This window comes from Rhineura floridana, chromosome 9 (genome assembly GCF_030035675.1).
Source record: "Rhineura floridana isolate rRhiFlo1 chromosome 9, rRhiFlo1.hap2, whole genome shotgun sequence".
Lineage (NCBI taxonomy): Eukaryota > Metazoa > Chordata > Lepidosauria > Squamata > Rhineuridae > Rhineura > Rhineura floridana.
Genome location: NC_084488.1, coordinates 59921732 through 59934963, shown reverse-complemented (window position 1 = coordinate 59934963; position 13232 = coordinate 59921732). Strand labels below are relative to the sequence as shown.

At 40.1% G+C, this 13232-nt stretch overlaps 1 protein-coding gene across 1 annotated transcript; it reads right to left on the bottom strand.

Moving 5' to 3' along the window:
- Window positions 1-456: 456 nt before the first annotated feature.
- CTSO (cathepsin O) lies at window positions 457-11241 on the bottom strand. Its single transcript, XM_061584483.1, has 8 exons — window positions 10875-11241; window positions 9010-9112; window positions 7844-7983; window positions 6628-6795; window positions 5937-6058; window positions 3858-4021; window positions 1399-1491; window positions 457-520 (listed from the first exon to the last, which is right to left on the bottom strand). Exons 1-8 carry the CDS (start codon window positions 11010-11012, stop codon window positions 486-488), a joined length of 963 nt encoding a protein of 320 aa, XP_061440467.1. The 5' UTR covers window positions 11013-11241; the 3' UTR covers window positions 457-485.
- Window positions 11242-13232: the final 1991 nt, after the last annotated feature.

Sequence of the window (13232 nt, the reverse complement as noted above, 5' to 3'; positions counted from 1 at the left end):
AGCTTTTTTATAAAAGATCCAAATAAGAAACAGTGGTTTTCCCCCCTCCATCCTTTATTTAAAAATTAGGACATATCAACTTGACTATACAGTTCAGCTAAGTCAGAGAGCATGATCTGAACATAGTATCTGATGAACTCGGGTCTCCCATATACAAAATGCAACTTTCTTATCTACGGGACTACAATAGCTCAACTCTCATTTAAAATATTTTGCTAAGCACAGGTAGGACAAGATTTCCAAAACTGAGACTAGAACTTGTAAAATAAAATGTCTCCCTTTTACATAATTGATGGTCTGGAGTTCACTGCTGAACTATCTTCAGTTCCCAAAAATAAATGTTTATGGCACTGGCTGGAAGAGGATGCTTCAATTTGTTATAGCTTCAATGCCCGTAGATCCCTTCCTGAAAGCAAAACTCCTTCACACAGTGTAAAGAAGCGACTGAAATGTCTGCCACGGACCCTTTATTTAGAGCAGCCATTTCACACAAACACGGCAGAAACAGCATCAGCAATACCTAGGAGGCAACAAAATCAAAGTTACCATTTGACCATTAGAGACATCTATTATGTGTTCTTTATAAAAAAAGGTATTCTTGCAACATCATCTCTTACTCATCAGTCCCTGTACAAGTATAACATATTTTTATTTTAGATCACAAATCTTTCCAAAAGAGGGTTTACCCTGCAGGGGGTCCCAACAGAGAAGCTGTTGTTCTAAGTAGCTTTAATCACTACATTAGAAGTCTGTGACAATTGGCCTCAGATTAATACGCAGTGCTTTAATCGTCATATATAATTGAGCTTAATTTTTCCCAGCTTTTGACTCAAAGACAGTAACTTTTAAACTGCTCACAAGCCATTTGCTTTAATAGAGCATAACTTAGCATATAAGCAAACAGAGGGTCATGTAGGGCAGTCCTCAATGTGAATGAACCACATCAGATATCTGAGCTTTCCTCCTGCTATGAAATATTTTTGTTAAAATGCAGTCAGTTATTTCTACAGTCTCTACATCCTGAGACAATAAAATTGAGATGGAATGTGAAATGTCTTTGCCCAATGGTTCAAATCTTACAAAAGAGCCATCAGAATCCCTGTCTGCAGGGCTACCTGCATTTGGATCCAGTATAATCAACTACAAGAGCCAGTGTGGTGAAGTTGTTAGTGTTGGACTATGACCTGGGAGACCAGGTTTCGAATCCCCACACAGCCATGAAGCTCACTGGATGACCTTGGGCCAGTCACTGCCTCTCAGCCTCAGAGGAAGGCAATGGTAAACCACCTCTGAATACTGCTTACCATGAAAACCCTATTCATAGTGTCATCATAAGTTGGGATCGACTTGAAGGCAGTCCAGTCCATAATAAACTGCACTGCCTTTTACTCAACTTACCACAGATATTGGAACCCATTTTAATATGAGCATAGCCATCTATTCCCCATGTATGTCCCCAGGAGTTCCGTACAATCCAATAGGGAATGGTACCTGTAAAATAACTACAGTAAGTATTTTTTTAAAGGAAACCTTTATGCCATTTATTGGGACAGGCACGCAAGGCACAAGAGAATCTGAAATCTTGAACAAAATCTGGCTTCTTAGGTAACTTGAAGTACTTCAATATGTACAAGTGTATGTTAAATGTAGTTCCAAAGAGTACATAATGCCAAAGAATAAACATCACAATACAAAGGATAGATTAATGGGAATGCAGCAAAAAAGGATTGTAACTTTATCCCATACAAAATAATGATATTGTGTAAATGGTTTATGCACATATGCAGATCTAGCCAGTGAGAGAATTTGTTCAGAGTTCCAATCTGAACTACTTGGGGCAGCACCAGCTACCTTCCATTGATGCAAAAACCTACTCAGACATCTCTCTAAGTTAACAGAGTCCGTTTTCTCACAATAACATTGGGAATCAGGAAAGAGTTGGTCACTGCTTGGCCTGAATGTATTCTTCTAGCTATACCCAACAGTGCTGGGGTCTCCAAAGTGACCTCTCATGGGACCTACAAGGTTCTTGCCAAAAGTGAGAGACAGAGACTGAAATCTTTCTCTTATTCCCCCCCCTTTCTGTAGAAAGCTGGGCTGGCATGCACATTTGCCTTCTTTGGGACTACATGTCTCACTTTGTTCTCTGCAGTCCAGGACTCCCTCAGGCATACAGGAATGGATTTGTCCCTCTTTTCCTCCCAGAGATTGCTGCTTGTTGGGATGAAGTTATGGCTCATTCTGATTGGCTCTATGCCAGCAGGGTCCAACAGTTTTTTCATATTTACCAAAACTGTGAACATGTTAACATTTTCACTACATGACAAACAAAAGTTCTCTGTGTTTTGAGGGTAGAAAAATATACAATAATGTTTTGAATTATTTACTGATAGTTAGGGAGAATTCTGACACATCTTTTCATTAGGTAGTGCATGGAAATCAGACTTAAAATCAGAATATATCATAACTCCATCTCCAAATTTTCATTCGCTAACTTTGACCTATATTTTGATTTCATCATATTTACTGCAGAAAATGTGAAATGCATCTTTCATGAATTGAAAAGCAATTCTGGATTTTTCAAAGTCAGAAAAGTGTATAGAATCCAAGGATGAATCTGTGATTAAGGGCAGAGGTTGGACACTTTTTTTGAACTGGTACATATATAAATTAAGAATTTATTTTTTAAAAAGGTGGTAGAAATAAAGCACCAATTCACCACAGATCAATAGCCGTTTTGCCACATGTGGCGACTGTGGACACCAAGGCTTTAGGCTAATTGGGGAGGGAGTTCTGAAGCAGAACATCAAGGGGGGACTTGCAGCAAAGAACAGCCATGATTTTTTTTTTTAAAAGGGGGAGAGTGGAAGGGGAAATGATATGGTTAGTGCTTCGTTTTCCTATTTGAGAGCTGCCAGCTGAGCAGACAAAGTTTCAAGTGGAAGAAGGACAAAGCAGAGAAAAACAAGAGAGTAATAGAAAAAAAGGAAGAGAAAGGGAAAGACAAGAAGGGAAGAAAAAGGATGAAAAGAAAAAGAAAAGAATTTCAGAGATGGAAATGCCCAGAAGGTGTCGTCATTCAGGAAAAGATAAGCACTGGGCTGGGATACACAACTATGTGTGCAGAGTCTGCTGCTAGGTCTGCCTTGCATTGGCATCACTTGTTGCTGCTGGCCCATGGCCCATCTCCAGGAAGCAGCACCACCCACTTCTTCTAAGTGACCAAATAGAGATTGGAGTCAGATTTGGTGGAAACTGCAATTTTGCAAATTCTTCTTTCCCACTCTAGTCTCTCTCCCAATCTCCTCCAATAGTCCAATCTGTGGTGGTACCTCTCTCCACCCTCATCTCTTTGAATTTTTGGCTTCTCCTGTGCTAATGCAGTAAGGAAGGGAAACTTCTTGTTCTGTCCTGCAAATTCACCTTGTACATTTTCCAGGCAGTGAATTTCCCTGGTCTGCCATAGCTATCTTGTCAGCTGTTTTATGATGGCCTCCAGTCCCAGCAGTCATTTTGTTGTCATGCCCATGACACTCAAAAATTTAAATGTGCCCACAGGCACAAAAAGTTTGGAGACTCCTGGAGTAGTGCCAATCAGTTAGCTGATTTCAGAATTTGGACTGAGTGTATCAAAAGTACACATTTGTGTGTGTGACTCAGAGAGCATTCCTGTATGTTAATTAATTGTTTTTAATTGTTGCTGAACTTTAGTCTGCACTTCCAAGTATATTTACTCAAAAGGAAGGAAATGCCACTGGAATCAGGGGAACATGCTTCTAAACAAACATGGTTAGGATGGCACTGTTAATCTCTGAACTGACACATAATAATTATTTAACTAACAGATGAAAAGTTACCTGTCCTATCAAAACCAGTAATTAAAACAGCATGATTTCCTTCTCCACTGGAACAGTGATGCTGTATGATACCACCGAGGTAGTCTTGCCAGCTAACTGCATCTACAATTACTATCAAAGGACCCCATTTAACCAGCATCTTCATCATTTTCTCTTCTTGGTCACTGCAAGATAGAAAAGTAGTCTTCAGTGTCAATGTAACCTACCATCAAATAATAATACTAAATAATAATAATAATAATTATCCAGCATCCAAGGCTGACTGTCCTGTCTCAGTGAGATAGTCAGCATTAGCACTGAGTACTTGTGGGTGGGTGGGAGAACTGAATTAAACAAGCAATCATTGTGCTATCACAGATAATCTGATTACGGCTGATTGCTCATAGCCTCAACTACTGGACAGTACTCAGTCAAGGCAATTATACATCCGCTTGCACATGCAATTCCTCATGTAGCTAGGAATATACACAGATGCCTGCTTCCAAAAACTTATGGTGCTATATTAGGGGGCTGGTGCACTAAACACTATGTGATTTTTAAAAGGGATGAGTAATATATCAGCAGTACACAAAAGAGAATGTTCTTTAATCACTCATGACAATTTGTCTTACTATGATCTTAATATTCTTGGAACATTTGTTATTCAGAGCAGTATTGATGGCTATTTTATAGCTGATGAAACTAACAATTCCAGTAAGAGTTGTTTTAATGAGAACCTTTCACTGTTCTATATATCACGTTGTTTGAAAACCACTAGCACTTACTCATCACAATAAACCAGAATTTTAAAGTATATTAATGTGGCAAGCAACAAAAATCACATAATTAATTTTTAATATGCAATGGCCTTATTTTTCCTCATTTATTATTGGTATACATGTAATTAAGCACAAGCAATAACATATCTGCTTAAGTAAGAAGAGACAATAGTACTGGGGTGGTAATCAATTTGGGTGTTTCCACTGATAGAAGGCATTCATCAGTGGAGACAACTTTTGGCAATTCAACCTCTTCCTGTAGTTCCTGCTCCCCCATCTGCTTCAGAAGGTTGGGGGATCTCCCAGAGCAAAAGGGGGGGCATGGTGCGCAGTTGAAAAGTAATTGCCAAATATTATTCTCCCCTCACCTCACACTGTTCTGCTGATGGATACTTTCCATCAACAGAGAAATCTATTGGATGCCACTCTTGATGTCTAGCTATTTGCAGACTTTTTGTGATTTATTTTCTTATTCTAGCTATCCATGAACAATTTTTTTCTGCAGTACCCAATTAAAACCCCCCAAATAAGAACTTGTTATTTTACAAGTTGTCCTCAATGTCACTACTTGTTCAGGTAAACAACTAAAACAAGCATACACACTGCAAGAGAAATGTAAACACTACTCCCTTTTATGGGCAACTGGGTAAATGCATATTACATATCTGCTTTGTATATCACATCCACTTGTCTTGGACGACATTACTATCTGTATGTTCTCTTCTACATTCAAAGATCATTCTGTTTTGCAGTCAGTAACTACTATGAATTGCTCTGCATTTGGAGGCGAAAGAAGAGGTATGGATACATTTACTACACAATGGGTAGAACGGTCTCTGCCTCAAACACTTGCAATCATGGATCCCATTTCAAATTCCAGAAAGGAGACTGGAGGGGCACAGGATTCAGCAAAGTTGAACAGACTGCTGCTGAATACATTCAAAGATGTGAAGATGTAGTGAATTAAGAACACCTGTTATGATTATTTCATTTCTTATACCTCACAATAATGATAGCAATGTTAAGAATAATTTTCATTTTTGTTAAAGCAAACATATTTGTACCTTTAGAGTGCATACCCAGTACATATAGATGAAGATGTGACCCTCCAGATATTGTTGGACTCCAACTTCCATCACCTGAAGCCAACACAGCTAATGGCCTGGAAGGACAAGAGCTGTCGTCCAACAACATCCAGAAGGCCAAAGGTTCTCCATCTGTATAGTACTCATGCGTTTATAACAATAGCAGTCACTTGGAACATGTAACTAGTGAGCTAGTCAGAAAAAAGGACTGCATGAAAATATTCTTTAGCTGTTACCTTAGATCATAAGCAGCATAGTTTGTGATTGAGACTCCAAAATCAGAGCGACTGAAGTAATGGCACAATCCTGTTTGGGCTTGAAAAGAATACTCTGAACCTCTCACAAGTTTCACACGTGTCTACAAGAAGACAAATCAAACCAATTACTTATGATTACATGGCAATACATGTATGCTAACCAAAGTTACCTTTGACATGACAGGATCTGTAAAACAGAGAAACATTGCATTTAACAAATAAGAAATAACCTTGCATTGAAATAAATGTGACATTTCTTTGTTCTGGCATTATATTCAATGAACAGAAAGCAGATCAAGAGGGGAAAAGGGCATGAGCTCCTAGCTCTACTCAACTTATATGTGGATGTTGAGGTGGGAAAGCATTGCCTCAATAGGCCACGTGATAACTAGATCTGGGCTCCTACTGGGAGGAAGCACGGGATATCAATCAATCAATCAAACAGACAGACAGACGCTAGAGACAAACAACAGGATCTAGCTATTGCCAGTCTTGCTGACTTGTGACCTTCCCTGAGGTATCCGGTTGGGGATGACTGGAGACAATATTTTGGAATAGACAACTTTTGATCTACTACAAGAGGGCAACGTTTTTTAAAATGATCAGATACATCTTTTCTTTACCAAAAACTCACTTATTAACAGATTGTAGATTTGTAAGAAATTAATACCTGGTTCAGCCAACTCAGAGCACTAACAGTAGAGCCACCACGACAACCGTAATTATTGTATGAACAGTCAATAACCTGTTGCACACTGAGAGATTCCAAAATGTTCCCTTTAATTGCATAGACAGACTCTATTCCACTGACAACACTGAAAGCCCAACAGCCACCACACTGGAAAGGAAAAGGCAAAACAAAACAATAGTTACTAGTTGGTGTCCATGTATCCCTGCTTTACTTCTTTTTATTTAAGTATTTCAGAACAGAATGTTTGTGTATATATATATATATATATACAGGAATACCCCGCTATACGGACCTTTACTTAACGTACACTCACTTTTACAGACATACTCCATACTCCACCATGCCCGTTTAGTTACGTTTGCTTCACACTTATGGACACTTAACGGTGCGTGGGGGTGGAAATAGATGTGATCGTGCCACCGCAAATCAGCTGGGAGGCGCGATCGCAATCAGCTGAGAGGCGCAGCAGCAGAGGCTTTAGCACGGGGCTTTGAGGCTCCGCATGAAGGATAAGTAAAAAAAGTTTAAAAAGGTAGTGCTTCACTTTAAGGACATTTTTGGTTTACGTACTCGCTCTGGTCCCATTGAGTACGTTAATGGGAGGTATTCCTGTATATGATAGTTCAGCATACAGGGTTGTACCCAGCAGTATCACTCAGCTGACAATAAAGCTTCCATCAATGAAAAGAGGAGAGAAACAACTTTCAGCCATTTCCCATTGTCCTGAGCCTCCCTAAATCTGCTCTGGAAGGTCCTCTCACCTTGTAGGCAGAGGGGGATTGCAAAAAGCCCGAGTGTCAGCTGAGTGACACCACTGGATACAACTCACTATGTTTATATGAAATTGTCAATTCCTTTCCAGAATTGTCCATCCGATAATCCTTTATAGAATTACACATCTCATCTGTTTTCAGTAGACATTCATTAGTGGTTTTTAAATATGAAAACTAAACAGACTTCACCTCAGCTTTTTGACTACTTGTGAGTAACAGAAAAGCTGGCTCATATAAACCAGAGAAATAGCGCTATAAATATGTGGATGGTTGTATCTCTGCCATATTAACACTGGAGGCATATCCTTATCTAGAAAGGGCATTGGAATCCTTACTGGATTATATTAAATTTACACAGTTTTGAAGGAAGCATGCCTGAACAAAGTCTATACATTAAGCAGAAAATGAAATATGGAACTTACCATTTCTTGATTTCTTACTTGTGTAATGACATTCCTGTCTCTCCAATCAAACTTTATTGGTAATGGTGTTTCCGTTCCCTCTATGTCAACTTCCAGAAAATATTTGGGAACTTTAAAAGGTCTGCTTTGTAAATAAATAGCTTTACAATAAAACAAATGTTATATTATTCTCTAACTTGATACAACAATAGCCAATTCAAATATATTGTTTCTAAAATCCAGTGTTCTTACAATTTAGTTAATGCACATCCAACTTCATCAAGTTACTAAGTGCTAAAGATTTTTATCTCAATCGCAGGTTGACAGATTTGCTTTATATTTATATTCAAAGGGACATTTTGGATATAACATTCCTGGTTTAGTTTACTACAGTTTATTAAGCCAGAAACAGGTGTTGGGTTTGTGTGCTATCCCTTGTCCCTTCCTTCACCTCCTGCAGCATTTTCATGCTTTGCTCTTGGTTTCTTTCAGCCACAGTTCCCCATTTTGAGTGTAAAGTGGAACTGTTGCTTAAAGAGACCAAGATCAAAAATGCTGAAGCTACCATGTCATGCGAGGAAGCAAAAAGGAAACTTTTTCTCATTTTAATATATTATAGTTTATTAAGCCAGGAATTGGCCCAAAGTCTAACCAAAAGAATGGTACCACAAGGCAGGGAATTCCTTGCATGGAACCTCTTTATTTTAATTTTAGAAATGACGTTCATTACCTCTTGGCCACAGCAAGCCTTCATCATTCATACTACTTGCAAGCACTCCAATACTGAGTGATCTCAGGTTGTATCATTCTGATATAGGAACCAATATTTTGGCAATCTGTGCTTTGTGCAAGAGGCTGGACTGCACAATTATCAGGTCTATCTCAGACCTGGAGTTACATCAAATATGTCAGAAAGGATCATGTTGGAGAAAGTGATGGCTAATAACCACAAAAGCAGTAATTGTCAAAGCAACTTACATAATGAAACATGCTGCCATGTTGCAGCCTAAAGAGCCTGAAGTTTAGGAAGACATAGAATTTCTTAATACAAATACCTTGCTCTGTTGTTGTTCTTCTGGAAAAACAAGCACTTGTGACACAAAATGATAATGTCAAAATGGCACTAAAGACAAAGTAACATGGTATCATTAGCAAAAAAATATATTTAGTAATATAATATTCTGTACCTTTAAATTCTTCAGGAAACAAGTGAGAAAATTGATTTATTCCATAGAAAGCAGTAGTATTGTCAGTAGATGAATTCAAATGCTTAATTCTCTTAATGCTTTCCTGAAAACAAAAAGACTAATTACACTCCCGAGATGTAGTCATGTCTGTCTATAAGTTTTTAAAATATACTTACAACTAGACTGAGGCCTGTCAACAGACCTATGCTGTCTCCCAACAGTTTCCTTGGAATCTAAAACAGGAGTTGCAATTGGGGGGGGGGATGGAACATGAACGTTTAGCTAATCTGCATTAAAAAGGCTTCATTTATGGCCCAACTTTTATAACAGTTGTGAGAAACCTGTGCCCTTCCAGATGTTGGACTCCATCCATCCTGGCAAGCATGACCAATGGTCAGGGATGATGGGAGTTTTAGTCCAGACAGTACATCTGAAAGCCACAGATTAGCCGCCTGCTTTATATTTTCAGGTGGTACCAGTTGTTTGGCCCAATCCCATATTGATCAATAACAACTGCAGAGTGGAGCCTCATGGCTGACCAAATGATATGCTTCTTCCAACACCAGTGCCTTTCCTCAAATTGACAATGACAAGAAGCCATGCTTCTCGGCTACTTCGTGTAGTTCCACTCTACAGGCATTACTGCAGGAATGGTCAGACTGGAGAGAACTGTCTCCTAGTAATATAGACTCCACTTTTCTCTCAAATATTAAATATTTCCTCTCTCTCTTTTAGTCTTACCAGGAGTCCTCTATTTTTCAATATTCTCTTTTTTTCTTCAGACAGCTTTCTGTATGCATGTTTAAGTGTGTAAAGCCTGAAGCCATGATCAGTTAGATGAAATTACCCAAAATGGTGGTGGTACAAGTGATTTTTAAATCCCCCCTCGCTGTTAGTTAAACTGCACTCTCAAAGTCCAGTGATTATACTTCCACAAGATTACTTAGTGTGATTTTAAAAATACAAAACCTGTATTGCATTTACTTTTTTGGTACCAAGACAGGAAAGGGCTGAACAGCATCATATACCACAGGGCACAGAGATCCACAAATCCTGGGAGATACTCCAAGGATTTCCTGTGGGGTGTCAGTATTAGAGTTGCAGCAATTTTGTGGCAACAATATTATCATGGCAGAAGCCTCCAGAATTCACTTGTTCAAGGGGGATGCCCTGTGGTGAAAAGGTCAAACAGAAAACCTTCCCACTTCCATTATGAACTGTTAGACAGAAGTGTTTTATTTTATTCATTGAAAAACATTTGTAGAATTTGTTGAAAATACTAGCACCTGCTTTTTACTGTGCGTCAATTTTCGAGGGGTCTATAGAAATACATTTTAAATTCGGCCTATTTTTCTCAAATATGCATTTCTTCAAAGCCCACCTTGTCTGCATGGATTTTGACTTAGGCTTCCCATCTGCAAGCAAGGTTTGTACACAGCCTTACTGCACTGACCACTTTCCTGCCTCCTCGCCCTTGTCAATCTCTTCCCTCTTTCTCCAATGCCCGTTTTAAATTGCAAGCTCTTTGGGAGCAGGGACCTATTCATTTCTGCCTCTAAAGCTCTGTAGAGGGTTGCGTGCACTGATGATACTGTATCCTAACCTAAGCTCTTGGAGGGATGGGAAAGGTCGCTGGGCTTGGTGGGCGTTTAAAGAGCAGATTTGGGGTCTGAAACTCTGCGTGGCGACGACGGCTCAACAGGGGCGCCAGATGTCCCAAGGCGGAGTCAGCGCCTCAAGCCATAAACCGCATTCAGGCGGCGCCGGGATTAGGAACGTGGTGGAAGGGGGGGGGGTGAGACTTTCCCGCCAAGTGAATTCTGTCAGCCTCTTTCTTCTTTTCCGCGCGCCTTCTGGTCACCTACCCGCAAGACAGCTTCCTTCCTCCACTCGCTCCCCCTCGAACTAGGGCAGAGGAAAGGGAGCCTTGGGTCGGAAAGCCGCCCCTCTCCAGGTCCGAGAGAGGGGAGCAGGCACGAGAGAAGCCACGGCCACAGCTTCATGGAGAGCCGGCCGGAGGAACAGCGTGGGGCCTTTTGCTTTCCTTGGGGACGGGCGTCTTGTTTTTCCTTTCACTTCGCTGGCCCCTCCTCCTCTTGTCGCCCGCGCGCGGCAGGCGGTGCAGCCTCGAAGGAGATTTTTCCTTGTCCAGTCGCTGGCTGGCTGGCTCAGCGCCCTCATTCCCAAATATCGCCTTTGGAAACAGTTTTGAGACGTCCGGTCGAGAAAGGTGGGGGGAGGGAGAGATGGAGACGTCTCCAGACAGGCACACACCTCTGCCCCTTCAACTTTGTTCACCTTGACACCGCAGAAGGCCAATCTCTTTCCTCCTTTTCGACCCACCGCGCGGCTGCTTTGGGGCAATTTCTGAGATTAACTCGCCTCACAAAATTGTTATGGGGTTGAAACAGCGCTCTGAGCTCTTGGGAGGAAGCTCTTGATTTTACCATGCTTCAGTCCTTTTTTACGACTCTTGAGAGCCCCCCTCTTCTCTTACATGTACTGTGTGGCAGTGCCATTTCCCCCCTGACTTTGAATAGACTGTTGGTAGGGATGGAAAGATCTGTCAATTTCGGTTCTCTCAGTTTCTCACTTTTCCAATGTTAAATTCAGTTCTCTACATTTCTGCAGCAATCTGCGATTTAAAAAAAAAATCCTTATGAAAATTCTCCATCATTTTAGTGTGAATTTGTCCAAACACATTTTTGTTGGCAGTTCTAACAAAGGTACACATTTTTGCAAGCCATTTCTCATCACATCACACCTTTTTGCATGTTATTTTCACACATATATTTTTATGTACACTTTCCCCTAATATATGCATTTTTATAAATATTGTTTACTTGGCGAACTGCATCCCAAAATTCTAATAAATGTGAATTTTGAAGGATGGCTGTGGTTTGGTTTTCATACTGTTTTGGAAAGTGAATTTGATAAATTTTGCCTAAAATGCAAACTAAATGTCGATGTGGCCCCATGCATGTGATAGCTCCCCCCCAAAAAAGATCTGTCTTCCCCATGTTTAATTAGGAGCAGGCCATGCAAATAATATTTCATTTTCAGCAATAGTGATAACGAATTAACCTTTAAAAATAATGGATCCAGATATTGCATGATTATTAATTTCTTAAAAAGAAGCTCTCGGCTCTGTAGTAAATACTGGAGCAGAGTTCCTGTCATGATGTCTACCATTTTATCATTTCTTTATACAGTAGAATCTTGCTATAACGTGGGGGGCGGGGCACAACCCTATAACCCACGTTATAGGGCTTCTGTGGTATGACAAAAGCCATGATACTGTATCAGTATTGTACTTGGGGACATTGTCCTATCTGTGGCCTATTTGAATCCACGGTAGAGAGAACCACATTATAATGAGGTTCCACCGTATAGAACACAGTGCTACAGAGTACTACAGGACTGGCCCCCTGTCCTGGGGTGTTTACAATCTAATGTTCAATATGGGAAACAAAAAAGGTTTTTTTTAAAGCCAATGTCACACAAGTAGACTTTATCCTCTCTCCCCCGCAGGCAGCCCCCTGCCCTCTGAAACAGATTGGTGTGGGGTGCTGCAGTGGAGAAGTTCTGCAAGCTGTATCGATTCCATGGTGGGCGAACACCATTGGCTATCACCCTACATGTTAACAAACGGAAGAGAAGTCAGAAATTGAAGATACTGGGAATCTACAACCCTACAGAAAATGTGGACAAAGCTCTATATTAAGCAAAGGTGGATTAGAGACTGGGCAATATATTATTTTAGAACCAAATAAGACTAAAATTGGATGCACAGACTACAATATTTATTGTGGGGGGAAAATGCAATGGTACAAAAGAGTTCTAGAGCTGGGGGTGGTGGAACTAGGCCCTTTGACTATAGTCTCTGCCATTATTCTGTCCACGCTGTCTTGTTAAAAAGAATTGCTTTAAAACAAGGGCAGGTGCTATAAGACTTCTAAAGAGAAAATACACATTATTTTTTATTATTTGATTTATATCCCACCCTTCCTCCCAATAGGAGCCCAGGGCGGCAATGCTTATAATGTGTCAGCATAAAAGTTCACACTTCAGATCCTACTAGGAGGAAGGGTGGGATATAAATTTAATAAATTAAACAAACAAACAAACAAATTATTTTAACCTGCCAAATTGTACAATCTGAATGGAATGCATTGCATTTACACCTATCATGCCCCTTTCATGACCAAATTAAGCATCCAATG